Raw genomic sequence first — 27,887 nt, forward strand, 5'->3', positions numbered from 1 at the left:
TTTTGTTGAAACATAGAAAATGGATGGCAGAAAAAAAAGTATATATGACAGAAGCTTGGAATAAACACAGGTCCATACACACAACACACCTATACACCCACACACCCACACACAGCTTAGAGTAGGTTATGAAAACTGATGATTTTACAAATGTTGAATTTTACTCTTTGTCTTTATTCCCAAAACTCAAATTGCTTTTACCCTACATTTTTGCAATTCATCACAGAGATGTTGTTTTGATAATGCACAAAAAAAGGGAATTGACTAAGGAATAGAACATTTGTTTAAAGCTTCATTTGTATAGGATTCAGCTTTATTGGATGCTAATTTGAATCAAACACTTATATTCTAAGCCACAAGAAGAATGGTTTAGGAATATAATTTAGAGGGGTTTCTAAGCAAACAAATAAATCTACCATATTTTGGATCAACCAGGTCAACAAAGCAGTTGAGACTAATTTATGGCAAGTCATTACAAGAAGAAAAAAACAGAATAAAACAAGTATATCCTCACTACTGTACATAAATGGGAAAAGGCTGTGCTATTGAATTTGTGCCCAGTGTTAACAGATATTCCAGCTGAATTGCCAAAATAACTGGAGAAGAATCCCTCATGAACCCTGGAACCACCACTACTTTACTAAACCTTATTTCTCTTGCTTATAATCCAATACGGTGCTTTTGGGCATTCTCTTCTGCTGGTTGCCAGAAATGTCCCTTTTTAGCTTCTTAAGAATTCAAATGATAGAAGTGTTTCTATCTTTTTCATGTATCTATTTCCATTGGATTTGGTAGACACTATAGTCTATGTGTATCTGCTGGAATACCCCTTTTTTCTTGCCTCCTATAGCACAAGATCACCAGTCTTTATTGTTTACTTGTATAATGTCAATGTGTTAGACATATAACTATAATAACAATGTTAATGGCTTCTTTAGGTTTACTGTGAACATAAAGGTAAAGGTTTCCCCTGTGAAAATGCGTAGAGCGTATTCTTATAGTTTTCTTTTTACTCAAACAAAATCAGGAAGAGATGCATTATCATAATTATTACTATAATATCCAGGATCTATATTCTTGATGCAACATATCAAAATATGTAAACCTGTAAAAACTAGTATAAAACTGGCTTGCTGTTTTTACTTTCTGCATGAAGGAATAAGCAAAATGGGAACAATTGGGCTTATCTGTACCAACATGCTACTGATGAACAAGAAGTCAGATTAAGTAGAAATGAGAATGTTATGCTCTCCTAAGGGGTTTGAAAGCATAGTGATAGCTATCATTACTTAATTAACAGAATTTTCTCCTCCTCCCCCTGCCAATACATGTTTGTTGAAACCTACTATTCTAGGCAGGCAAAACTCAGTTTACCTAACTCATATAGAATAAGCTGTTGGGAAAACCAGCATTAAAATGATCTTTTCTTAGACGAAGTTGAACAATATTTCTTAATAGCTTAACATCATGCTTTATAGAAAAATATATTCTATTTATTAGAATACTATTGCAAGAAGTGATACTTTGCTTCATCTTTACCTTCAAACTGATCCTCTTTCACTTTTGAGGGATTTTCTTCTTTCTTTTGCTTTGCCTTTATTAGTTCACGTTTCAACTGGCGAACTTCCTTCCGTAGTTCCTCACTGCACAGAACAATATTTAGTTAAATTCAATTTTCTTTAAAAAAATAAAGTTAGAGGAAAATAGACACAAATTTAATAGTTGATGAATCTGTATTCAGACATGATAATCATAATTAGATTCTGTCAGGTTTGATTGAAGTCAACTGTCTTCAGCCTACACAATTTCAAAAACTGAATAGGCAGAAACTCTAATATAACAGTAAATCAAACTATTAATTAAAGAAAACATCTTAACTGGACATTATAAAAGGTTCTGAACTTCACTAAATCCCAGCCAGTAAAATTTTTCAGCTGCTTCTTTAAACTGAAGCAACCAAGCAACTGTTCTGGTAGATTACCTTTCATTTTGATCCCTATGAATTGACTACTTAACACATTACTTAAATATAGGATTATCATCAAACACACTAATAAGTATTTCCCAGTGGCTACTCTGAAGTGTGAATGCCTCTGATGTGTGAATGCCTCTTACATCTGCCCCTAGAAAGATAACCTTGGATTATAGGTTGCAATAGCTCCAAAGATTTTTTATAAAATGGTCTGGCACTCCAATTCCAAAATTCATTTACAAATAACCAAATTGAGAAGTAAAATTTCCTAGTGATTACCAAGAAAACCTAAGGAAAAGGCCTTTGTTTTTCACAAATAAAGATGAACTTTTAGCACCAAATAAAAAAATAGCAACAGCAATCTCAGGTGGCATATACATTTAATAAATTATCTTCACTTCATCATCACCTGTCATGTTTTTAGTTTAAATTTTATGTATGTTTAATCTATGTGATCATTTTGTTCTCTCTTTTACTTTCCAATACTAAGAGTTGTTTTCTAGTGCAAAGTTCTCCAAGCTTTCAGTATGTATACATATTTGAATTTGCAAACTAGTCTATGAAATCTGACAAAAAGCAGAATTTAAAATCAATTTTAAAAAATCAACAAAAGCTATAAAGTGAAGGGATACAGGTATGATGGGAAAGTTATCCTGTTAACCCCAGGGTATTTTGTTGGATACAATAGAGAGGCTTCTGTATTGTCCTCTATTCTATGCTGGGATCTTCTATGGGTAAACTAATGACCTCACATCCAGGGATATTTCATTCAGAATTTACCACTATAGAGTTAAAGAGCATTACTCAAGAGCAGGCAGCCAAATCTGAAATAATAGATGCATTAAAGGGCATTGTCAGTGCTGTGGGGTTAAGCTAACACAGCACATTCCAGGATTAGCTCTGACTGTAACTATTTGCTCTAAGTTTTCATAATGGTAATTCAACTTCATTTTAATAAATAAAAGCAACAATGACAAAATGAGACTTAAACAAAAGATTTGCATTTCTTTTCTTATTTGAAACTGAATACTTAATAAGAAGTTATGTTATCCTTAGATGACATCAGGGGCATATTTTATTAATTACCAAAGAGGCAAAATAATAACTTTCAGGAATAAAAATAGATGTCACTAAGCAGTCTAGGCAAAAAGAAAAAAAATGCTGGGTAGAAATCTAATGCTGCAGCTCTATGTGTATTTACTAGGGGAATAAGCCAAACTGAACTCAAATGGGTTTTTCTTCTGAATAAGCATGCATGTGACTGCATATGCATGATAACATTGCTTTTTCTTTGTGGGTGTGAAACAGCACTGTGGATTTATTGACACAGACTTTAAACCACTCACTCCCCAGCCACAGGAAATCACTGAAATTGCATTTCTCTGAGGAGGTCCCAATATCTCAACAAAATGTCAGCACTCCCAACATTCTTTCTTAGAATGCTGACTGCAACATTTGCATATCTACAAATATTGTAGATTTGAAAATATTGTAGATTAGAGTAGTGTAGATTTACTCTTATTAAGTATTTACAGCACAACTCAAATAGAAAATGATGATTTTTCAATTCATTCTGCTTACACCAACCTCAATTAAGTACAGGTAACTCCTCGACTTATGACTAAGATGGAGCCCAAAATTGGTATTGTTAAGTGAGACATTTGTTAAATGAGTTTTGCCCTGTTTTTACCACCTTTCTTGCCTCAGTTGTTACGTGAATCACTGCAATTGTTAAGTCAGTAGTCCAGTTTTTAAGTGAATCTGGCTTTCCCATTGTTTTTCCGTCAGAAGGTCACAAAAGATGATCACATGACCTTGGGACACAGCAATAGTCATAAATATGAGTCAGTTGCTAAGTGTCAAATTTTGATCACATGATCATGGGGATACTGCAAAGATCGTAACTGAAAAATGGTCATAAGTCAGAGCCATTATAACTTTGAATTGTCATTAAATGAACTGTTATAAGTCAAAGACTACCTGTATGTTAAGCTGTCATTGATTGGACTGTAATGTTAATTACCTGCTTAAATTCTTCCTGAAAATTATCCAAAATTGAAATTGTAGCTATTGACAAGGTTGTGTTTTTATTTTGGGGGAATGTTCTTCATGATTTGTCATGCAATTAATATTTTATGCAGAACAATTAAATGTTACTTGATTTAATCAGTGGGTTTAGTACACTCTTTTGAAGCTTGATGTTTCTGAGACAATAAGAATATTTGGTTATTATTATTTCAAGTATACCTTCAATAGGACTCATAGTTTAACTAGGAGAGAAAGTTCATATTGATTATCAGCTATACAAATATATTTTCTTCTTTTAATTTAATTAAGTAAATATAGATCCTGGGAAGATGAATCAGTTATTAACTGCACAAACAATTAAGTCAAGTGTGTTCTTGATTTGGGATGTTGTGAGAGAAGCCACTTAACTATTAACTCATTTCCCCTATCAAAATCATACCTGGTGTACAGGAAACTGATTATTAACTCTACAAATATTTTCCTTTAAAAATTATTTAACTAAATGTAGATGTTGGGAAGATGAATAGATTGTTAACTGTATAAACACCCCAGTCAAGTGTGTTCCTGGGCTGAGATGTTGGAAGAGAATAATTTCTTAACTATTATCCCATTTCCCCTTTCAAGAACCTACTTGATTTGTATATTTCTGCTCCAGTAGCAGAGATGGTAGTCAGGGACTGTTGATTATAAAAATTAACCTCTGTATTGAGAATGTATAGGTATATGCATAAAAATTTAACTTACCACTCTCAAACATAATGCACAAAATCAATATATCGAATATATCATTCCAGTTCAACTATATTTCATTAAAATGTACAAACATTGGAAAAATGTAGTCAGGAACTTCTGAGCATTATATATTTCGTTGTATTTTCCTCGGAACTGTTTTATTATTGGAAATAATAAAGCAAAGTGAATCATGATTAAGAGGTGAATATTTTAGGATAAATGTCATGAAAGAAAAGCTTGGACTTTTTTCTTTATAGACATCAGCACATGCAAAAATTAAAAGAGAATGTCCTCTACCCCGAACAAATTAATCATGTGAAAATATAGTTCACAGACTGATAATTATATGAAAATAAAATGATAATAAGAATTTAATAATGGAGGCAATCATTTCTTACTAGTTAAAACATAGCAGAAATAATTATTAATTAACTGGAAAACCTGCGTCTGTTGTGAAACTAAACTATTGTTCAGTAGAGTTTTAAATGATTGATTTAATCAACTTCTCCGAACTACTCAAAATTTCCACTACCGGTTCTCCAGAACTGGTCAGAACTTGTGGAATACTACCTCTGCTGTCTTTTTATCAGGAACTCTTGTACGCAGTGCTTTTTTCTCCCATTTTTCATTGATAAAAGCTCTTTGATATCGATTGGGCTGAAAGAGTACAATTTGCTCAGAGTTAACCAACAAACATGACTGACAGCAAACTTAAAGCTGGGTCTCACCAGTACGATCCAACATCTTAATTACCACACCACACTGGCTATTTTAATATCTTATTTGTTATTTTAATAAAAACTCATCCATTGACAGAGGCTTTTACCTGGGGAAAAGGAAGCATATTATATTGCTATTTATTTGCGAATGTTTTGTTTAAGTGTAAAAAAAAGTGTTTGAGCTGTAATATGTGTGTTGATACATTTGTAATGTCTACTGTTCACTATTTTCTGGATTATTGTAATGAATTCAAGATTAAACCCTTACCATTATCTAAGAATAAAAATTGCCAAATCCTTTCCTTGTATGCATCTTGTGAAGTTTCTAAGAAAAGTGCCATAGCAAATTTTTGCTTATTGTGTATATTGCTTTTACATTTTTACAAAACAGACCTTATTTATTTCCCACAGTATGAGTATTTTGGATTATTCAAAAAGTGCTGTTACTGCATATTTTAATGTTTTTTCTTGATACGACTCATGCAGCAAACATAACAAAACAAAAATAGTATATAGTATATATAAAATATATCCCTCTCCAAGTTTTCCTGAGTTTCAAATAGCCATACCCAACCAACATGACTAGCAAATGGGTACAGAGATTGTAGAGCAAAGCTTATGCCACTCCAAAACTAGATTTGTCTCAAAGAAGAGATCCCACAAATAAATTATACACTAAAGTGAGCAAAAATATAAACCCATAAACTGGATTGCTAAGATTTTACATCAAAATCCCGCAAAAGTTGCTGAACATTTTACATTACCTGCCTATCACACTTAACAGAGATTTGCCACCAAGGTTGTGCATTTGGCTGACTTCAGCAGATTGGGGCATGAAACCTCTCCCTAACCCAATCCTCCTAATATTCATAGCTTCAGACTTTATTATCTCTACTAGCTGTCTGCTGACAGAATGTCTTACTCAACAGGTCTCACCTTTGACTAGTTCAGATTCATTGGCAGGCTAAGAAGATTTACTTTAGAACTTGAAGAATGTATTTGTCTTTGCTATTTGGCAAATAAATATTACTCATTTTATTTGCTGTTCATCATTAAGTGTTTTATTAACAAAGATTCAGAACGATCCTTGGAGGCAAGTCTTCTTTCTACTGAAATTAGGAAGCCAATGTAAAACAAAAGTAATATAAATTACTTTTGCAGGTGTTATCTACTAACGATACCTGTAATCTGACTGCTGGTATAAACGTACCATTTCCCTGTAATTTTATAGAATACACTACTTTTCAAAAATCCATTGTTGGGCCACTTTTTCAGGAAGCCAATTTTTAAGAGAGCTAATAGCAGAAATAAAAATAAATTAGGACTGTACGCAGTCATTGCACACAGTCTTAATGTATTGCTATTTTGTGCCTAAGTCAAGAATTTAGGGTTTTTCATCCAATTCTATATTCACTGCTTGGAACAAAGGCTAATTTAACCAGGCAAACGTTTGTGACACAACAGCCTTCTTCCTAAATCTATACTGAATGCGGGTTCTTTTGGATGAGGGAACCTGGTGCCTAATATTTTGTCCCAGCTCATCATACTCCTAACTTGCATGGCAAATAATAAAGATTCATTGGCAAGAGCCTGAAACATCTAGAGGGCACCAATTTGCCCTTCACCATCTTACATTATCATTTTACAGTCAAACATAGCTCCTGTTCAAAGAATATTTTGTATTGATGAAAGTATCTCTAATTTCACCATTTTAAATTTGTGTTCAGGTTTTTAAAATGTCTGACAGTTTTTTTAAAGCATTGCAATCATTATTCCAGCAATTATGGCTTTGAATAATAATTATTGCCCAGTTTTCTGAAGTAATATTGCAACTATTTCTAGCACTCCAATTTTTTCCTGTCTTTTCAGGGTGCAGAAGGGAAATGAAGTCTTATACCTCCAGGACAATACTGCAGACTACTTTTCAAAACCGTTCAAATTTCAAAAAATGCCTTGCTGGGAGCTATTTCATGGATTGGAAGCCATTTGGCAAGACAAAGCCCTAAACCTTGCAGTATGTGAAATTAGTTGCGCAGTTCGTTCCATGGAATAGATTCTCTTTTTAAAAGATGATCCAAACATTTTAAAATAAATATATAATAAACTAGGCAAGCATTCTTGAAAAAAATCATCTTAATTTCCAGCAGTATATGAATCTATACAATAAAGACCTTCTCCTTGGTACTTGGTTAGAACACTTGCTATTAGCTTTTGCCTGCTGTTTTCCAACATCTGACAAGAATTTACAACAGATGGAAATGATTCTATGTTGAACAGCATACCCTTCATGTTCTCCAGTCTGCAGACTTAATAACAAACATACCAAATCTGCTTAAACAATAGCCTTGGAAAGGGTAGATGGGTATAGGCTCAGCCTTTTTGTGGGCCTGCAATAATGGAAAAGACACTAGATCTTCACTGCTGCCATGAACATCATGGTTTTATGTCAACCCACATTAGAGTCTAATTCCAGATATTCTGTACTATGAGGCACAAAAAAGGGGGTTAGGCACCCATCTTTTCATCTACTTTATCCAATTGAAGTAATGCAATGAAAGTTTTTTTTCATAGCACAATGTTAGAAATAATGGCAGAAAGATAATGGTAATCTGACATAGGAGATAAAACGAATGTTATTCAAAAGTTAGTTACACATATATCAACACAAAAAATTTTTCTATAGCACGGGTGTCAAACTAACCACGTCACGTTGCCATCACGTGATTTATCACGACATTGTTTCCATTCATGAAGCTGGGATGTGCGTGGCCTGCACCTGATGCATATGGCTCGTGGGCCACCTGTTTGACATCCTTGTTCTATAGCAAAAATGTACAATCTATCGCTACCAAATACATGCAAATACTTAAAGGAGATTTTTTGATTCTCAAATCAACTATTCGGTCAATTCATAGAGAAAGCCATTTTCATACACAGCTATATTACAAAAGTAGCTGGATAGTCTAAGCTAATCACTACTTTTCAGCTCAATATTCATTAATCAGACCAAAATAAAAACATGACCTCAGATCTGACACTTTTAAATGTCATCTACCAAATATATGTTGGAGCTGTTCTGCATCTTTTGGTATCTAGTATTAGGCAAGAAAGGCCAAATTAATCATTTGGAAGGTACACTAGACAGAGTGGTATGAACATTGTTATTTAAAAAGTTCATTTTTTCCCTTGTTACGAGAGAAAGTAAATACGTTTTCTCATTCTTCTTTCTTTAAACAATTTTAGGAATTCCACCAAGTTTTATGTGTTTCTTGCCTCAAAATGGGAAAAAATTCTGGCCACTGAAATTTACAAGGCAGGCTCAAAACCACAGGGCTACAGATAGTCCATATCTGATTTATTGTAAATGCTAAGTGTGCTTAATATGCTAAGTGTGTAATTATTTGTTAGATTTATTCTTCCTTTTCTCCAAGAGTTCAGCAGGGAATACACAGCAGTGGTGTGCAAAACATTTCATATTCAAAATGCTTCAACATTAAAATGGGCCATTCTGGCCTTGCAGGAAGTGTTCTCATCTTAGTAGAAGCATTCCAAGTGCAAAATAATTGGGATTTGTCTTCTAAAACTTAGCTGGATTCATATATCACATAAAGCTATAACACAATGTTTGGGTTTAACTAAGCTTGTTGTGTGAAACTAGCATTTCTCATTTATTCTTCAAACCATGGCTTATTATGACACATATATTATTACTGAAGACAAGTTATTGTATTCTTCCCAGTTCGCGAAGTTGGAATAGGGGAGCTGCAATTACCACTAAAGTTGCAAAGTTCATAGAGCTACCCAAGTAACCAACTTTCTTTCACAGTATTAAGAACTAAATGTCATGTTCTTCCTTCACACTAAGCTAATATTTGATTTCTCCCCAGAACCTCTAAGAATTTGAAAAACAGACACGCTAGAAAGCAAGGAAAATGAGTGCTCATTCACTTTCCCTTGTAAAAGCAACATCTGTCATTACTATCTTCTCATGTCTTCTATCCTTACAATGGTAGCAACTTGTATTTATTCACAACTGTCATACAGGTGTCCAACAGGTCACCACATCCTCTGTAGACAATGTAGACAACGCAAAGCACACAGACAGAGAAATTCAAAGTTGTCTAACCAACCACCAATTGACCCTGTCCTATAGTCCTCCTTAGTGAATGGCTTGCTGCATCTTTTTTCATAGAAAAAATGTTCCACATTCAGTGTATCCTACGGAAATAAGACAATAAAAGCAACCCTAAAATAATTAAAGTAGGGTGCAGGTATAAATTAATTGAATGAACTACTCAGTTTCAATGCAAAGTCATCCCCAAGAGCAAGTTCCTGAACTAATCTACACAATTTATTTCTTTTAATGGCAATTCTTTACAAAATGAAGAATTCTGTAGATTGAAGAGGGATATAGCTAATTTGCAAAGTAAAGCTCATCTGTATAATATGGCTTCACCATATTATGAATCAGTTAATATTCTTTACTCCAGAAATGCTGAACCCCATTATTTTTCTGCATTTAATTAAAAACAAGAAAGAATTCATTTGCAGGGGAAAAAACAACAGAATGTCAGGCACAGTGGCAAGAAATAAGGGAAAAATAAAATCTTTATCACTTTATAAACATAACATGTCTTAATTGCAGTTTTTCAACTGTTAGATACATGATAACCAGTTTTATACATTGGCAAACCTACTTCCATTGTTTTTCTGATTGCCTGGTCATATATTACACAGGTAAATGGCCAAGCCTGGGCCTGATGCCCAGAAGTTTTGAAGAATCGCACTGTGAAACAAGCCAGCCTTTGTTGAATGCAGCAGTCTGCTAGCAGAATTCTTCAAAATGAAATCATTTTGTTGGTTTACCAAACTTGTTAAGAGTCGTGCTGAACTTCAACAAAATAAATTCTTTTGGGGCAGACTAAATAAGAGTTACGTAAAATGGTTTTTGTTTCATATCAAGATTGACTTGTAGTACTTTAGTCAGCCACAGTAAACCAGACTGGAGCATTTATTCTCAGAGGTATGCTAAATCATGTGGCTAATCATTTCTTGTGGTTTTATTTTGTTCTTTCAAATGTTGCTTCTCTGGATGCAACACTATAACTTAACACTGAAAAGTGAATGTTTAAGGTATTTTTGAACATCTTGCCCATAAATATGTTACAGTCAAGATATTCAGCTACAATGCTCTACCCACCCATCCTAAACTTTATGGAAGGTCAATAGTAATAGCATATCACTTAGACTTATATACTGCTTCACAGTGCTTTACAGCCCTCTTTAAGCAGTTTACAGAATCAGCATATTTCCCCCAACAATTTGGATCCTCATATTACCAACCTTGGAAGGATGGAAGATTGAGCCAACCTTGAGTTGCTCAGTATTGAACTCTTGGAGCGAGCAATGAGTTAGCCCTGCAGTACTGCATTCTAACCATTGCGCTACCACGGCTCTATAAGATACACCTGTTCTCTATAACTACATCTTCTAAAGTTCTGCTATTTACTGTATATCTGTGCTGTAACAATATTAATAATAAAATTAATGCCGAAGTCTTGTTAAAAATACCCCCAAGTATATGCAGAATGCATTTGCCTCAGCCATGAATAGCTCCAAACTCGCCTCACTTACCTACAATTCAGAAGTAGACTTTCCTTTTGGGGTACATAGTAAAGCTTCTAGTAAGATCAAACAACCTCTTGGAAATGAAGCACTACCCACATTTCAACAGCATTAAGAAAGATAGAGCCTGTGCTTTCTTTTTTCTTTCTATAATGAATTAGGTTTGTCTGGAGAAAATAAGCAGTGGGAGTCCCCTGGGGGGTACACTCGCCCCAGTGGGTCTGAGTCTACCTTATTTAATGGGTGACTGCGGCAGCTGCATGGTAGAATCCCACCTGAGGACCTCAGGATTCATCAGGACTTAAATAAGATAATAGCCGCAGCTCAATCGACAGCTAATGTCACCCTCACATCAGCCAAAACTTCTTCCAGAGCCTCATCTGTAACAGCACGTAGGCTCATCTGGCTAAGAAATTGGCAGATGGACGCCAGAAACAAATGGAAGCTGGTGTTTGCTCCCTTCAAGGGAGAGAGGCGTTTTGGAAAGGCCCTGGATCCCTTTCTTTGATGGAAACCAGGGACAAGTGAAAGATCCTGCCCTCCCAGGGGAGGCGTTTTGATTACAGGTCTCCACCCTACTACAGAAAGCCCTCCTTTAAACAGGGGGAAGCTGGAGCAAGCTTTCCCCATCAAAGTAGGCCCTTCTTCCAAAGATCCTCATTTCAGGCCAATAGACCAGCCTTTGCCACCAGAGGGCATCAGAGGCAAGATGACAGAAAGTCCTTTCGGGGTTCCAACAGACCTTTTAGATGCAACAAGTGACACCCAAGCCTCTCCCACAGGGGGCCGTCTGGGACCGTTCTGGGAACAGATCACAACGGACACTTGGATCCTGACAACTTTATGGTCAGGTCTCTCTTGGGAGTTTATTTCCCCCAGTGCCGTTGTGTGCTGCCCCATCTTAAGGGACCCCTCAAAGAGGGATCTCATGGAATCGATGATCCACCATCTGCTGGACGTTCGGCCATCCAGCCGGTTCCTGGAGACACGGAGAGACAGAGGTTCTATTCAATTTGGTTTGTGATTACAAAGGCCGGGTGGTGGTGGCGGTGAGAAATCCTCAACTTGAAAGGAATCAACAGGCATCTAATCTATCGAAGATTCAAGGTGCACTCCTTCCACTCTATCCTACAGGGCCTGCGGGAGGGAGATTTTTTTTGGCTTCAGTAGACCTGACAGAGGCCTACCTCCATGTGCCCATAGACCCCAACCACCATCAGTTTCTGAGGTTTTGCTATGGCGGCCACCATTTTCAATACAGGGCTCTCCCGTTCAGCCTGTCATCAGCCCCACGGACTTTTACCAAGCTCCTGGCGGCCATAGCGGCATACCTCAGATCCTTACCCATAAGGATCCTATGCTATTTGGACGACATCCTGATAGCATCCTCTTCCAGACCTCATAGGAGGATATGATGTCGACAATCAGGATCCTTCGAAAGCATGGGTTCTCGATAAACCTGGACAAATGCCACCTAGTACCATCGAACCATCTCTTGCATTTGGGGACTACACCTTAACTGGCCAGGTCTTTCTCTCACAGCAGCGTCGAGACAGTATAAGGGACGTCACATCACAGATCCTGTCTGACAGAGAGGCGCCTATCATTGTGCTGTCTCAACTTCTCAGCAAGATGATATTGTGCATCAGGATCGTCCCAGGGCCCGCTTCCTGCCTGAACCCTGCAGTGGTTCCTGCTCCCCTACCAAAAGGCAGGCAGGGACGACTCGCCAAGGAGGGTTCACGTCCCCTTGCTGGTTCTTCATTCTCTCCATTGGTGGCAGTCCCGAGCCATGGATCAGGGTTGCTTGTACAGGGAGCCCCAGAGGATTACCATCACCACTGATGCCAGACTGTATGGTTGGAGGGCCCACCTGGAGTCCAGGTTAGGTGGTCACGGGAGGAGCTCGCCCACAACATAAATTGGCTAGAGCTCAGGGCTGCCTGCTTAACTCTCGAGGATCTAAGGCAGGAGGTGATGGGGGGGGGGGACAGATTTTTCTCCTCACAGACAATGTGGCCACCAAGGCCCACATAAACCGGCAGGAGGGCACTCGCTTCAGATCTCTAATGCAGGAGGCGACTCGGTTGTGCAGGTGAGCGGAGAGACACCTGTTGTCCCTAAGAGCAGAAAACATCTTGGGAGTTTCCAATGTGCAAGCAGACTGGTTGAGCAGGCCCACAGTCGACCAGTCAGAATGGTGACTGCATCCCAGTCTGTTCCAGGAGATGATGGAACGGTTCAGCCATCCGATTCTGGTTTTCTTTGCATCTCCAGAGAACTCACAGCTCCCGAGGTTCTTTCCACCAGCACCGGGAGCAGAAGGGGTCAACGCTCTCCAGTGCAGGTGGCCCCAAGGGTTATTCTATGCCTTTTCCCCTTCCCCTGATTCCGGGAACAATCAGAAAGGTACTGACAGACTTCCGGTTTGGTCTTCTTCGGCAACGGACCAAAATCGCGATAATCCGTGGTTTTGATCCGTGCTCGCCGCTGAGCGCCCCGAGCTGCCCGGATTCAGGGCTGAAGCCACCCTGTAGAGGTGGTGAAGAAGGGGGAGCCATCAGCGGGGTTGAGGAGAGCCGCATCTCTCCTCCTCAGCTGGCTATCACTCCCTTTCCCAAAGGTGGTTGCAGTGGTGATCAGAAATGGCCACCTCAAAGAAGAACCTGACCAGACAAGTTTGTGCAGGAGGAAGTTTAAAGGAGAAAGTTTGACTCACCGGGTTGAATGGAGAACATCTATTTAAGGTACCTGGAACCTGAATTTTAAAGATTAATACTATTCCTAAAAAAGATTTTAAGCTGCAAAAGAGAAAGGGAAAGGAAACGGAATTGGCTTTTTTTCCTCTAACATCGACAGTTTTAACTGACTTGGAACATTAAGAAGAAGAGATTCAAATAAGAAATTGATACTAATCCAGTTTGACATTAATAGGCTATTTCTAGCTGAAAATAAAGTGTCAAAGGGATAAAAGATTCTTGGATAATTTAAAAACTTTCTTTAAAAAAAGAAAGCAGCGGAGGGAAAAAGGAAAAAAGAGGGTGGAATCTGGAAAATGGAGGAGACCACCTGGAACTTAAAAAAAAAAATGATAGTGGAATTTTAACAAGGCTTGCAAAAGATACATTATAACTGAAACTTTGTTACAAGATAACAAAGCCCCTGGAAAGAGAAAGTGAGAAAAGAAGCAAGAAACAGCTTTGGATTATTGGATGATTCTTGGAACTTTGGATGGTGGATCCTAATGAAATAAAATAAAATCAATTGGGGGTTGTTTAATTTTTTTAAAATGGCATCACTCCTTGAAGAGTTAAAAATGAGACTGAAAGAACAAAAAGAAGAAGCACAAGACGGAAGAGAATCTTTTGGCTTCATATTTCAATTTTTAGAAATGGAGATCTTGAATTATGAAAAACAACAAGAAACACTTGCAGAACAAGAAGGGCGGGACAACGAAGAAGCCATCTTTAATGATCAAGCAATTTTAAGCAGGGTAAAAAAGGGAAAGGGGGGAAAGGGAGTTAAAAACTTAAGCACTGAAGCAACAACCAAAAAAAAGAGTAATTTGAAAAGTAATCATAATATCAGGAAAAAGCAGAAGGGAGGATCACAGAAGGGAGAATCAGATAGAAAAGGGAATAAAAAGGGAAGGGAGAAGAAGAGAGGGAAGAGGGAAAGGAAAAGAAGCTACAAAAGACTGAAACAAGATATAGAGGTACAGGAAAAACGTACAAGAATTAAAGGTATAAACCTATTTAAAAGACACAGAGACAATGGTTAAAATTTAATTTAAGGAGAGGATTCTGCAAGGGTGCATGGGATAGCATTGTTATATAATATGTTAGATGATTATAGTGATAGAAAAAAATTCTACTGATGTGTAGTGGAATATTTCTTTGTAAAGAGAATAAGGCTCTCAATGATTTAAAAAGAAAATTTAAAAAAACTGAAAAGAAACATGGAAGATTTTTATCAGTTGATAAGATGAACTTGAATAAGAATAATAACTTTATTGACTACTGTTAATAACTATTGTTTGGTTTTTTTATTTAAAGACAGTAATAAGTAAAATATGAAATATAGATGATTAAAGTGAAAGACAACTGATATTACTAGGTAATATTTGTTAAAATAAATAGAAATGTAAAAGATTGTTATTAACATTAATGGCAGAGCTGTACTTGAATAGGGTAATTATTCCATTTACTATTGTTATACATATATACACAGATATATATATATATACTTTTTTCTTTTAAGAATTTAGTGTGTATTTTAAGGGAATGTACCAAGCAGAATTCGATTGAAAATACCTTGTTTCTCCAACAATACAGCCTCCACCAATAGGAAGCCCCACCATGTTTTATTGGCATAAAATCAAATTAAGCCCCTCCCCCCAAATTAAGGCCCATATTAAACATGCGAAATGGGGGGGGAAATGGCAGGGGGGGCTTGCCGTTAGGAAGTACTTTTGTTGCATGCCTGGATATGGTGCTGCCTGCGTTGGTGGGGCACTTCATATCGGGAGACCTTCTGCCACCGTTGCTTTCCCTTCTCCCTTGCTGCTGTGGCATTAGAGCAACGCCGTGGCATTTGGCGCAGCCACATGCGGCCAGCCAGGGCTCCTCCCTGCAACCGGAGCCCTGCGGAGACACTTGGCTTCAGGCGCTCCTGTCGCCGTCTTCCCTTTGCCTTCTAAGGTAAAGCGAATTATTTTAAAAACGACACCCTACTACAACAAAGCCTCCCCTGCCCGAGGGGGCAGCCCAACCCCACGTGGGGAGGCGAATCTCCCGGGGCCACAGCGCAGGATCGGCCCACCTCGGGAGAAGCGCCCAGCTGCCATCCCTGCCTGGTGCCGGACAGAGCGCGAAGAGCTCTGCCTGGGGTGTCCAGCACAGCTGACAGGCGGGCCCTCCTGCCCGGCGGCAGAGCTCTCACCAAGGCAGCGAGCGCCTCCCCACCGGGCCCTCCGCTCATCCCACCAGGGCCGTGCCGGAGCCATGCGGGCTGGGCAGAGTGGCTCGCTTTCCCAGCTCTGCCCAGCCCGCACGGCTGCGGCGCGTCCCTGGCGGGATGAGCGGAGGGTCCGAAAGTATAAAAACATTGATTAGAAAGATTTTAAAAATTAGAAAAAGATATGTAATTGAATTTAGAAAGGAATGAGTTAATTTAAAATAAGGCTATAGGAAGTAAAGAAAGGGAAAAGCTATTGAAAAAATTGTGAAAATAGTTATAAGATATGGATTAGAATGGATAAGATAAATATGTATTGAGTTTATGTCTGTATGGAGAATTGATAACCCGGGGGCACGCTGTTCTCAAAAAAAGATATTTTATTTGTATTTGTATGTTTTGTGAAAACTTTTATTAAAAAAAAAAAAAAAAAGTACTGACAGAGGGCGGAGGTTCTGTTGGTAGCCCTTACTGGCCCAGGCGCCCATGGTTCGCCTACCTGGTGGGCCTGTCGGTTGCCAGATCCTGGAGAATTCCCCTGCACAGGATCTCCCTCAGCCAGGGCCCGATTGAGCACCCAGATCCAGCCTGGTTTCAGTTGACCGTCTGGCGCTTGAGCGGGTGCTCCTGAAAGAGGAGTAGTTTTCCAGAAGGGCCAGACCATCCAGGAAGCCAGAAGACCTTCCACGACCAGGATATATGACGCATCATGGAGGATTTTCTGCGGCTGGTGTGCCAGTCACCTATTGGAACCTACTGCTCTGTCTGTGGCAAATGTGTTAAGAGTTCCTGCAGGACAGAGGTCTTGCCCCCAGTACCTTGAAGAGACAGGTGGCTGCCTTGGCCTCGGTTTTTTCAGTCAAGGACTCAACCACTCTGGCCTAACACCCCAGGGTGAAAGCCTTCCTTAGGGGAGCCACTAATTTGAAGCCACCAGTGGTCCACCGTTTCCCCACCTGGGATTTGCCTAGGGTCTTCAAGACTTCTCCCTTTTGAATCCTTGCGTGAAGTCAGTCTTCGCCTACTCACGTGCAAGGTGTCATTCTTAGTGGGCATTATTTTGGCCAGGTGTATCTCGGAGTTGACGGCCTTATCCATCAGAAAGGACCTGTGTGTTTTCCATGCAGACAGGGTGGTTCTGCAGTTGTACCCTACCTTTCTGCCCAGAGTGAACTCCTTATTCCATCGCTCACAGGAGTTGATTTTGCCTGACTTCCGTCCAGGGCCTACCCATGCACTGGAGAGAAAATGGGACACCTTGGATGTTAGGAGGGCCCTCCGCATATAACATCAAAAGGACATCCTCTTTTAGGAGGACTGAAGCCCTGTTTGTTTCCTTTCAGCCATCAACTTTGGGTCACAGGATGACACCATCTACCACTTAGAGGCTGTATTGCGAAGGCCTATGAGTTACTGGCTCTTCCTGTGCCCAGGAGAATCACTGCGCACTCAACCAGGAGTGCAGCGACCACTGCAGCCTGGGCAATGCAGGCTTCGGTTCTGGGCTTTTGTAGAGCTGCGACTTGGTCATCTGTGACCCCATTCATAAGACATTATAAAATTGACTCCTTTGCCTCAGCAGAAGTGTCCTTTGGAAGACGAGTCCTGCAGGGTGTTCATGTAGAAGTGGGGACCTCCGACCAATCCAGTTCCCTCCCATAGGACAGCCATCAGCCAGCTTTGGTATGTCCCATCCTGGATTCTCCCTTTGGCTCAGTGGAGAAGGGGCGTTGGTCCTACCTGAATGCTTCTTCTTGGGGAGCCGAAGGGAGAATCCAGTCCCACACTGTATTCTGTCTGGTTGGAGTAGGGAGGAAATGTTTTTTTCTTGCAGTATCAAATAGGCTATCTGTTAGAGGACGAGGAGCAGCTGGATTCTCTTTGACGTCGTTCAGAACTGGGGACTGTTACCAGGGGGTGTGTCCTCATTTTTTCAACTTGGTCTGCAGAGCTATGAGACTAGAGACTACCCATCCTGGATTCTCCCTTTGGCTCCCTGAGAAGAAGCGTTCAGGTAGGATCAATGCCCCTTTCTTTAATATTTTCAAAATGCTTCCCAGAATAAATGAAAAAAAGAAACAACAAGAAGCCTTGTATATTAATGATTAGATTCAAAATAGTTAAGTATCCGTGCACTGAAAATCATTAGAGGAAATGTTCAGCACAATTTCTAGCACAATGTTTTGCCTGGTGTTTGAGATATCATTCAAAATTTAACACAGGACTTCTGAAGTTAATGCAAAAAAATATTACTATGGTATTTTAAATACAGGAATGGAACAGTCAGAAATTCATGATATAGTTTGTTACTAGAAATTTGTATATGCAAGTTTCTGTTTTTTCTGGCAATTTATAATAACTAAATATAGCAGAAAAAGTTAAATGAAGCCAATATAATGAAACACAAATATCTCTAGGAGAACAGTTCCAAAAATTAGCAGCTCAAATACCAGAAAATCAGAAACTCTGGTCCAACATATATTTTCCTTGAAGAAAGCTGCACATAATGGGACTTCTAAGTAACAATGCACAAAATTGCACTTAAACAAAACAGTTAAGAAAAAAAGAATCCAAAATTACAATCCTATTCAGATTCACTGCTTTGTCGAATTTATAATTTGCTGCACCTTCTCCAAGAGATGCTAAGTAATACATATGAATCTATTCCCTTTCACATCCATCATTTACACATAGCTATATAACTCTGTTAGATATAGATTTAGTATCTGGTCCAAGGCACAAACTTCATGGCTAACAGGTATTTGAACCTAAATTCCAACAGTCCTGTCCTAACACTCTAATATCCCAACACATCTTCTTTCATTCCTTCAATCACAATACGCAAATTATTGTAGTGTGAAATCTTGAATTATAATATTGAAACAATCTTAACATACAGTATTGATATACGGTTTCCTGAACTAGAAGACCTCCAAGGACCCTTCCAACTCTGTTTATTCTATTGTATTCTACTGTATTCTACATTTTATAAGAAGTATCCTATCATAGCCTAGAGCATAATTATTAGTGCTAAGCAGTTCTGAATATTTTTTTTAATTGTGTAGCATTTCACTGTTGTTCCTTACTGCTTAAGGATCGCTTAAGTAGTTGCCATGTTAACTAATAAGAAGAAACCACTAGAGTTTACATTGGATATTCATCAAAGCTACCGTCTACAGGTTTGCCTTTTCATTCATTAGTAGATTTGGTAAAGATCTCACAGTATGCATCCAATGTACACTGCTCAAAAAAATAAAGGGAACATTTAAACAACACAATGTAACTCCAAGTCAATCACACTTCTGTGAAATCAAACTGTCCACTTAGGGAGCAACACTGATTGACAATCAATGTCACATGCTGTTGTGCAAATGGAATAGACAACAGGTGAAAAGCATAGGCAGTTAGCAAGACATCCCCAATAAAGGAGTGGTTCTGCAGGTGGTGACCACAGACCACTTCTCAGTTCCTATGCTTTCTGGCTGTTAGTTTGGTCACTTTTGAATGCTGGTGGTGCTTTCACTCTAGTGGTAGCATGAGACGGAGTCTACAACCCACACAAGTGGCTCAAGTAGTACAGCTCATCCAGGATGGCACATCAATGCGAGCTGTGGCAAGAAGGTTTGTTGTGTCTGTCAGCGTAGTGTCCAGAGCATGGAGGCGCTACCAGGAGACAGGTCAGTACATCAGGAGACATGAAGGAGGCTGTAGGAGGGCAACAACCCAGCATCAGGACCGCTACCTCCGCCTTTGTGCAAGGAGGGACAGGAGGAGCACTGCCAGAGCCCTGCAAAATGACCTCCAGCAGGCCACAAATGTGCATGTGGCTGCTCAAATGGTCAGAAACAGACTCCATGAGGGTGGTATGAGGGCCCAACGTCCACAGGTGGGGGTTGTGCTTATAGCCCAACACCATGCAGGACGTTTGGCATTTGCCAGAGAACACCAAGATTGGCAAATTTGCCACTGGCGCCCTGTGCTCTTCACAGATGAAAGCAGGTTCACACTGAGCACATGTGACAGACGTGACAGTGTCTGGAGATGCCATGGAGAATGTTCTGCTACCTGCAAAATCCTCCATCATGACCGGTTTGGCAGTGGGTCAGTAATGGTGTGGGGTGGCATTTCTTTAGGGGGCCGCACAGCCCTCCATGTACTCACCAGAGGTAGCCTAACTGCCATTAGGTACTGAGATGAGATCCTCAGACCCCTTGTGAGACCATATGCTGGTGCGGTTGGCCCTGGGTTCCTCCTAATGCACGACAATGCTAGACCTCATGTGGCTGGAGTGTGTAAGCAGTTCCTGCAAGACGAAGGCATTGATGCTATGGACTGGCCCGCCCGTTCCCCAGACCTGAATCCAATTGAGCACATCTGGGACATCATGTCTTGCTCCATCCACCAACGCCATGTTGCACCACAGACTGTCCAGGAGTTGGGGGATGCTTTAGTCCAGGTGTGGGAGGAGATCCCTCAGGAAACCATCCGCCACCTCGTCAGGAGCATGCCCAGGCGTTGTAGGGAGGTCATACAGGCGCGTGGAGGCCACACACACTATTGAGCCTCATTTTGACTTGTTTTAAGGACATTACATCAAAGTTGGATCAGCCTGTAGTGTTTTTTTCCACTTTAATTTTGAGTGTAACTCCAAATCCACACTTCCATGGGTTGCTAAATTTTATTTCCATTGATAATTTTTATGTGATTTTGTTGTCAGCACATTCAACTATGTAATGAACAAAGTATTTAAAAAGAATATTTCATTCATTCAGATCTAGGATGTCTTATTCTTGTGTTCCCTTTATTTTTTTTGAGCAGTGTATTTAACAGCCTATAGAAGATAGGAGACAAGGATGTAAAACAAGAGATATACAGTAATGGTATTTGATTAATTTAATCATGTAAATCAGTGGTCACCAAGTAATGGGCCAGGGACCACTGGTGATCCATGAAAAAATTTTGGTGGTCTGCAGAGAAATGTCCCCCGCCCCAAAGCAATTAATTCAGGCTGCACAGGAACACAAGGCTACGCCGCCCACATGGCCCACCCGTCTGCTGGCCCTACCCTTCAGCCAAGCGCAAACCTTACTTTGAGTAGAGCCATGTGAGCTGGAACTGAAAGGTAAGACCAACAGTGGGGGAGAGAAATCCACCCCGGGGTGGCTTGCTGACATTGATGGGGAAGTCGGTCCCATATTCCAGAGCTGCAGTAATCAGCTCCTCCACCCGGGTGCACCGGCCAGCCATGGACTGGAGGAGCTGCTCTGGGATGACCAATGGGCCAGTCTTTGACTACTGAAGCTCTCAAATATGGGACCAATTTTCCCACCAATGTCAGCAAACACTGTCAGTCAAAATTCATATTAGTGGTCCGCGGGATTTAAAATTATGAGTTTGGTGGTCCCTGAGGTCCAAAAGGTTGGCAACCCCTGATGTAAATCATCTCTTCCACACAATACTGAGGAGTATTATAACAAAGAGTAGGACTTTGTTTCTTCCATGTGAGAAAACAAAACCTCCAGAAGCTCTAATGGTAAACTGTCATCCAGTAATTTTTACTCTTGGGAAATAATATAAAAATTTATACTTTTCAATCAATTATAAAATGTGATTTGTTAACAATTTAGATGACAATGTATATATCTTTTACTAACAAAATGCTACAGACACTTGTGGCATTTGACCTACAGAATTGATGGTTCAAAAGTGGGGGAACCTCGCTTGGAAATTTCAAAAAGCTCTGTAAAAATCTGTAATGTTTGAATTAAATTTGCTCACGTAAATCCCTGAGATTATACACAAAATTGACTTAACATACTAAAAGACCCCCCCCCAAAATGTTAAATGTATCCTCCATATTACTCCAGAGGAAATAAATCACCAGAGAAATATTATATATGGAATATGATATGATATAAATATATTTTTTAAAATTAAAGAACAGGTTTGCTAAAATGCACTTCTGCTTTAACCTCTCTCATACTAGTCATCACCTCATTGCTCCTGAAGATCACTATTATTCTCAAATGAAAAGATAAAACTTTGGGTTGAGTTACAACCACAACTGAGTCTGAAATTTTGAGTGTAAGTAAACTGCACTCAATTTTATGACTGTTTTTACAATGGTTGTTACGTGAGTCTGCACTGTCATTAAGTGAATCATATGTTGTAAGTCTGAATGCAGTTTATTCAATAAGCATTACATACAATGCTTATTGTATAAGCATACAATGACATGTCTACAGGACACGGTACTCAGTCATAAATGCGAATTGGTTGCTAAGTGCCTTGAAATGTAATTGTGTGGTGTGACAGAGGGTGATGCAGTAGTTGTAACTTCAAGGATGGGCCACAAGGACCTTTTTTCAAGTCTGTTGTAATTTTAAACGTAAATCAAGGGTTGTAATTTTAAATGAAAATCAAGGGTAATCTATGTTTTCATGCAGTCAGTGGATCCACAGAAACAATTTCCAGTCCATCGAGTATTATTCCAATTTCTCCCAAAGTGTCCCTCTGGGCCACTAAAACAAAAATGGTCTGCAAAGCTTACAGTATATATCCTTCTGCCGAAGAAGACATAGTTTTTCAGCCAGGTGAAGTTCTCAGTCCAGTAATTTTAAAAAAGGAAATAGATTATCATCATTTCTAAAATATTTTAGATGGACTCACATATTTTCACATTTCTGCAGGCTCTGAGTGACCTGGGGCTTGAAAAAGATAGCAAGAGTAGAGATATATACAAGAGTAAACACACATACCACATACACATACACACACACATACACACACACACACACACACACACACACACACACACACACACATTTCCACATGAGATTGTTACAGATTATCACCACTTTGAATTTAACATACTCTGGGAATTTCACAGATTTATACACATCCACCAACAAAGGTCCCCTGCAACAGCTTTTATGCTTGCTGTTACATATGTCTGAATGAAAACAATTCCTTACGGAATTTCTGGAAATCAAACTGTCTTTCCATGGGGTAAATGAAAAGCAGTTTTCTCAAGGGAATCTCAGCAATCTTTTAAGAGCTAAAATGAAATGCCAGATTAATTCAAAATTGGGAAAAAAGAAATGTGTACAAATAAACTGGCACCGTTTACTTTCCAAAAGGTTCCAGAGATGATTCTATTAACAAGTTTATAGACAATCAATCCAGGACTGATAAAGATTATAGACTGGACCAGGAAATGGAGTAAGGATGCTCCAGACTTGCAAATTGGGTGAAAACAATGCACACTGGGGAGAAAAATCTGTAGTAGTGTTGTCCCAGGTGGCCAAAACCATGAAAAAGAACTGCCCCTCAAGAGAAAAGATTCTGGCATCAAGTCACATCTCTAAACTATGTGTCTGTAATTTCAGAATTCATCAACAGTCCAGAGCCATAATAGAATTTGGTTTTAAATAAATACATCTGGAATAAAACACAGAAGAAAGGCAGCTATTATTGTTGGCATTTAATCTGGAGGGAAAATCATGGTCTAGATAAATATTACCTGAAGAAATTTTATTTTAATTCACTGTTACAAGTATTTCAGTACAGGTAATGAGTGACCACTGCAGATGTAAAGCACTGCCAAAGGCTACGCCCTTTCAATTTAATAAAGCACTGGAGAGTACTCACAGGAGGTCTGGTAAAATTCTTAAATTAAACTTAAAATACATACATACAAAAACAAGCATAAGAAGCCTCACAGTTTTGCAGGTACAACATTTTACAAAAGTAGTAATAACCAAATCTCTTGTAATTTTCTTACAGTAGGATGTTATAATCAATTTTAGACAATACATTTTTTGATTTGTGCCCAAACTTAATGCACATGGTAAACAGATTATCAAGAGTCCCAATTAGAAATTAACTAGCAGAAAATAAAAGTCTAAGTTGTAATTGGTTAGATGTAAAAAAAAAAAATTCCCAATTGAATTCTGGCCAAATAACTTTTTCTGGAGTATCTGAAGGTATATGATAAAGTATATGAGTTTTCAAAATATGTCCTCCATTCACCATTCTGCACAGAGCCCGGAACAATGTAAATCTCTGCTTCCGCACAATATTTGTGGGAATACATAATGATGGTTACAAACAGTTCAGTAGCAAGATTTGTTATTCAGCATTAAAAGCTAAAGTATCTTGACTGTCTCAAGCAAGTCTTGAACCAGTTTATCTCATGTGTCAGATTCCTACTAGCTGGATATTTCTCTTTTCCTGGTTTGCCTTTAATGTTCTTGATTTATCATTTGTTTATAGTGAAATTTATTAGCTACTCATCTTACCACAAGGCAACTCTGGACAGTATAGTTTTTTTTAGTTTACTTTATTATCACTGCACCTCGTACAACGAAATCAAACACCATCTTCAGTGCACATCATAACCATGAAAATAAACACGAACACACATCCTTCACCCTCCACACATTGAACCGAAAACCCCGACACCACACCAACACTACACTATACAGCAGAATTCAAAAGAGCTACTGCCCTGGGATAGAAGCTGTTTTTCAGCCTATTTGTCCTTGTTTTTAATCTTCTGTACCATCTGCCAGATGGTAATAGTTCAAAAAATGGGTTCCCAGGATGAGATGGATCTTTGAGAATGTTTTGAACTTCCTTAAGGCAGCGGGAGCTATAAAGCTCTTCCAAAGAGGGGAGAGGGCAACCAGTGATCTTCTGGGCAATGACATTAACCCTCTGGAGTGCTTTCCTATCTGCCACTGTGCAACTGGCAAACCATACAGAGGTGCAGTATGTTAAAATGCTCTCTATGGTACAGTGGTAGAAGGTCACCAGCAGTTTTTCATTCAGTTGTTGTTTTCTGAGAAGTCTCAGGTACTATAATCTCTGCTGGGCCGTTTTGACCAGGGCTGCTAATCTCTGCTGGGCCCTTTTGACCAGGTCAGGTTCTCTTTTAGGGTAACACCCAGAAATTTAAAACTGGCCACTTGCTCCACTCGGTCTCCATTGATAAGCAAGGGCTGGATGTCTGATCTGTTCCTTCTATAATCCACTATAAGCTCCTAGGTCTTATTGGTGTTGAGGACCAAGTTATTGTCTCCACACCACGAAAGCAACTGCTCAACCTCATCTCGGTAGGCAGATTCATCCCCCCTGGAGATAAATCCCACCACTGTTGTATCATCTGCAAATTTAGCAATAGTATTACTAGCATGAGTGGGAATGCAGTCATGCACATAAACAGTATAGAGTAAGGGACTCAACACACAACCCTGTGGTGTACTAGTATTAAGAATAAGGGCTGAAGAGTATGATTACCTAATCTGACCCTCTATGAGCGGCCAGATATGAGATCCATAATCCAAAGGCAGATTGAATTAGAAAGCCCAAGGTCCAGAAGTTGAGACGGTAGTCTATGTGGAAGAATTGTGTTAAACGCAGAACTAAAATCCACAAAAAGTATCCTCACATAGCTCCCCCCCCCACTGTTCTAGATGAGTCAGAGCAGTGTGAAGAGTGATGGCTATAGTGTCCACTGTAGTTCTATTTTTTTCTGCAAGCAAACTGGTGTTTATCAAATGTTTGTGGAAGACCAGAAATGATGTGCCGGCAAAACCAATTTCTCAAAGCACTTCATGATGATAGGAGTGATGCCACTAGTCTGTAATCGAGGTTATTGATAGAGAACTTCTTTGGCAGCGGAACAATGGTGGAAGCCTTCAAACAAGATGGAATAGTGGACTGGGATAAAGACCTATTGCAGATCCTGGTAAAGACTCCAGCCAACTGATCAGCACAGTCTTTAAGCACTCAGCCAGAGATACCGTCAGGACCGGCAGCCTTTCTAGGGTCCATAGCCCTCAGAATGCTCATCTCCTGTTCCTCCACAATGAGGTGGGGGCTACAATTGGCTGGAGTTGTGTTTTATCTGTCTCTGATGTCTCCACTTCAAAGTGAGCAAAGAAATGATTCAGTTCCTCTGCCAATGAAGCATCCCCCTCAGCAGGGATGACATTGATCGGTTGATAGTTTGTAATTTGTTGAATCCCTCGCCACACCTGCCTCATGTTATTGTTATAAAAATTATCCTCAATCTTCCTCTTATAATCAGTCTTGGCCTTCCAAATACCTTTCTTCAGATTAGCTCTGGCAACACTGTATCTTGCCCCATCACTGGACCTAAAGGCCTTGGTCCTGTCACGCAAGAGGCGCTGGACTTCCTTGGTCATCCAGGGTTTCTAACTGGGATAGATCCTAATACGTTTATCCACAGTGATAGTATCTGTGCAGTGTTTGATACAGCACAGAACAGTTGCAGTGTGAACCTCTAGGTCAGGGTGGTAAAAGATGTCCCAATTTGTGTTCTCAAAACAATCCTGAAGTTGTTGGGAAGCATCTTCTGGCCAAGATTTCACTGTCTTTATTATAATCAGAGCCCGTCTCCTAAGAGGTATGTATGCTGGTGCTAAAAGCAGTGACATATGGTCTGATTGTCCCAAATGTGGTAATTGTATAACCTTATAGCCATGTTTGATGTTGGTATATACTTTGTCCAATATGTTTGCTCCTCTAATAGCACACTTAACATGCTGATAGAATTTAGGGAGCGCTTCTTTTAAACCAGCTTGATTAAAGTCCCCTGCTATGATATGCACAGCATTAGGATACTTATTCTGCTGATTACTAACAATGTTATACAAGAATCCCAAAGCTATGGTAGTATTGGCATCAGGTGGGACATAGACTGCAGTAATCAAAACCACACTGAATTCCCGCGGAAGCTATATGGGTCTACATTTAAGAGTCATATACCCCAGATCCATGGAGCAGTGGCTGTCTACAGTCTTTGTATTGATACACTAGCTTTTGTTCACATAAAGTCTTAAACCTCCCCCTTTGATCTTGCCGGAATCTCTACTCCTGTCCTGCCGGTGAGCTATGTAGCCTCCCAGCTCAACAGCTGCATCTGGAATGAGTGAATGAAGCCAAGTTTCTGTGATTAGCAAAACACAGCAGTTCTTGATGAATTTAGTCTTTGCTATCTGTAGCCTTAATTCATCCATTTTGTTAGTCAGAGATCTTGCATTGGTAAGAAATATACTTGGAATTGAAGGCTTGTGTGGAAACTTACTCAGCCTAAAAAAAACCCCAGCATGGCATCCTCTCTTCCTCTTCCTCTTTCTCTGCCTCTTCCTCCTTCCTACAGTGATAGTGATCCATGGCTCCCCCAGGGGCCTAGCTGCCTCCTTTGGTAAGTTATGAGAATGTATAAAATCGTCTGTAATAGCCTTTTCACATTTCAATCCAATTTATAACAAGGCTTGCCGACTATAGATGCTGCTTGCCCCAGAGGATTAAATCAAGGAAAGGATCCAAAACACACACAGAATCATACACACCATACACTGAAAGAAGGAGCGGTTAGCCGCAGCATCCATGTGTGCAGCCATCTTGAAAACCATTTTTTTATAATAGCTTACCCTATTAAAAGATACTATAAAAATCCAGATAATCAACCTAGCTAAAAGATGGGGAGGGTAGGAGTAGGATGAGAAGGGGACAGGGTGGGATCTTTTGTTAGTCTATCAACCATCCCCAATGTGAAACCCAACATTTAGTCTTCTTGTGAGCTTTTAGATCAATGCTTCAATTAAAAGAAAAAGATTCTGTGACATTACTGAGGCACTACAGCAGGACATCCTATTGCGATGAGTAAATTGCCCATGGAATTTCCAACAATTAAAATTGCCCAGTCGAGGACTTCCGGTTTGCAAGGGTTCGGCGGCGGCAGGGATTCGCGATACTGTGCGATCCCTGCTGCGCTCACTGCCAAGGTTCCCCTGATCCGTTTGGATCTGGGGGATATAGCTGCC

At 39.5% G+C, this 27,887-nt stretch overlaps 1 protein-coding gene across 2 annotated transcripts in view; it reads right to left on the reverse strand.

The window, feature by feature from the left end:
• Positions 1 to 27,887, reverse strand: part of CWC27 (CWC27 spliceosome associated cyclophilin) — a 106,224-nt gene that overhangs the window by 27,107 nt on the left and 51,230 nt on the right. For both annotated transcript variants that reach the window (XM_026670539.2, XM_026670540.2), the window contains exon 11: positions 1,540 to 1,643. In XM_026670539.2, coding sequence (XP_026526324.1) covers positions 1,540 to 1,643 — 104 coding nt within the window. The remainder of the gene's footprint in view (positions 1 to 1,539; positions 1,644 to 27,887) is intronic.

This window comes from Notechis scutatus, chromosome 2 (assembly GCF_049901735.1).
Source record: "Notechis scutatus isolate UNSWTSFEM ecotype Mainland chromosome 2, rNotScu1.2, whole genome shotgun sequence".
Classification (NCBI taxonomy): domain Eukaryota; kingdom Metazoa; phylum Chordata; class Lepidosauria; order Squamata; family Elapidae; genus Notechis; species Notechis scutatus.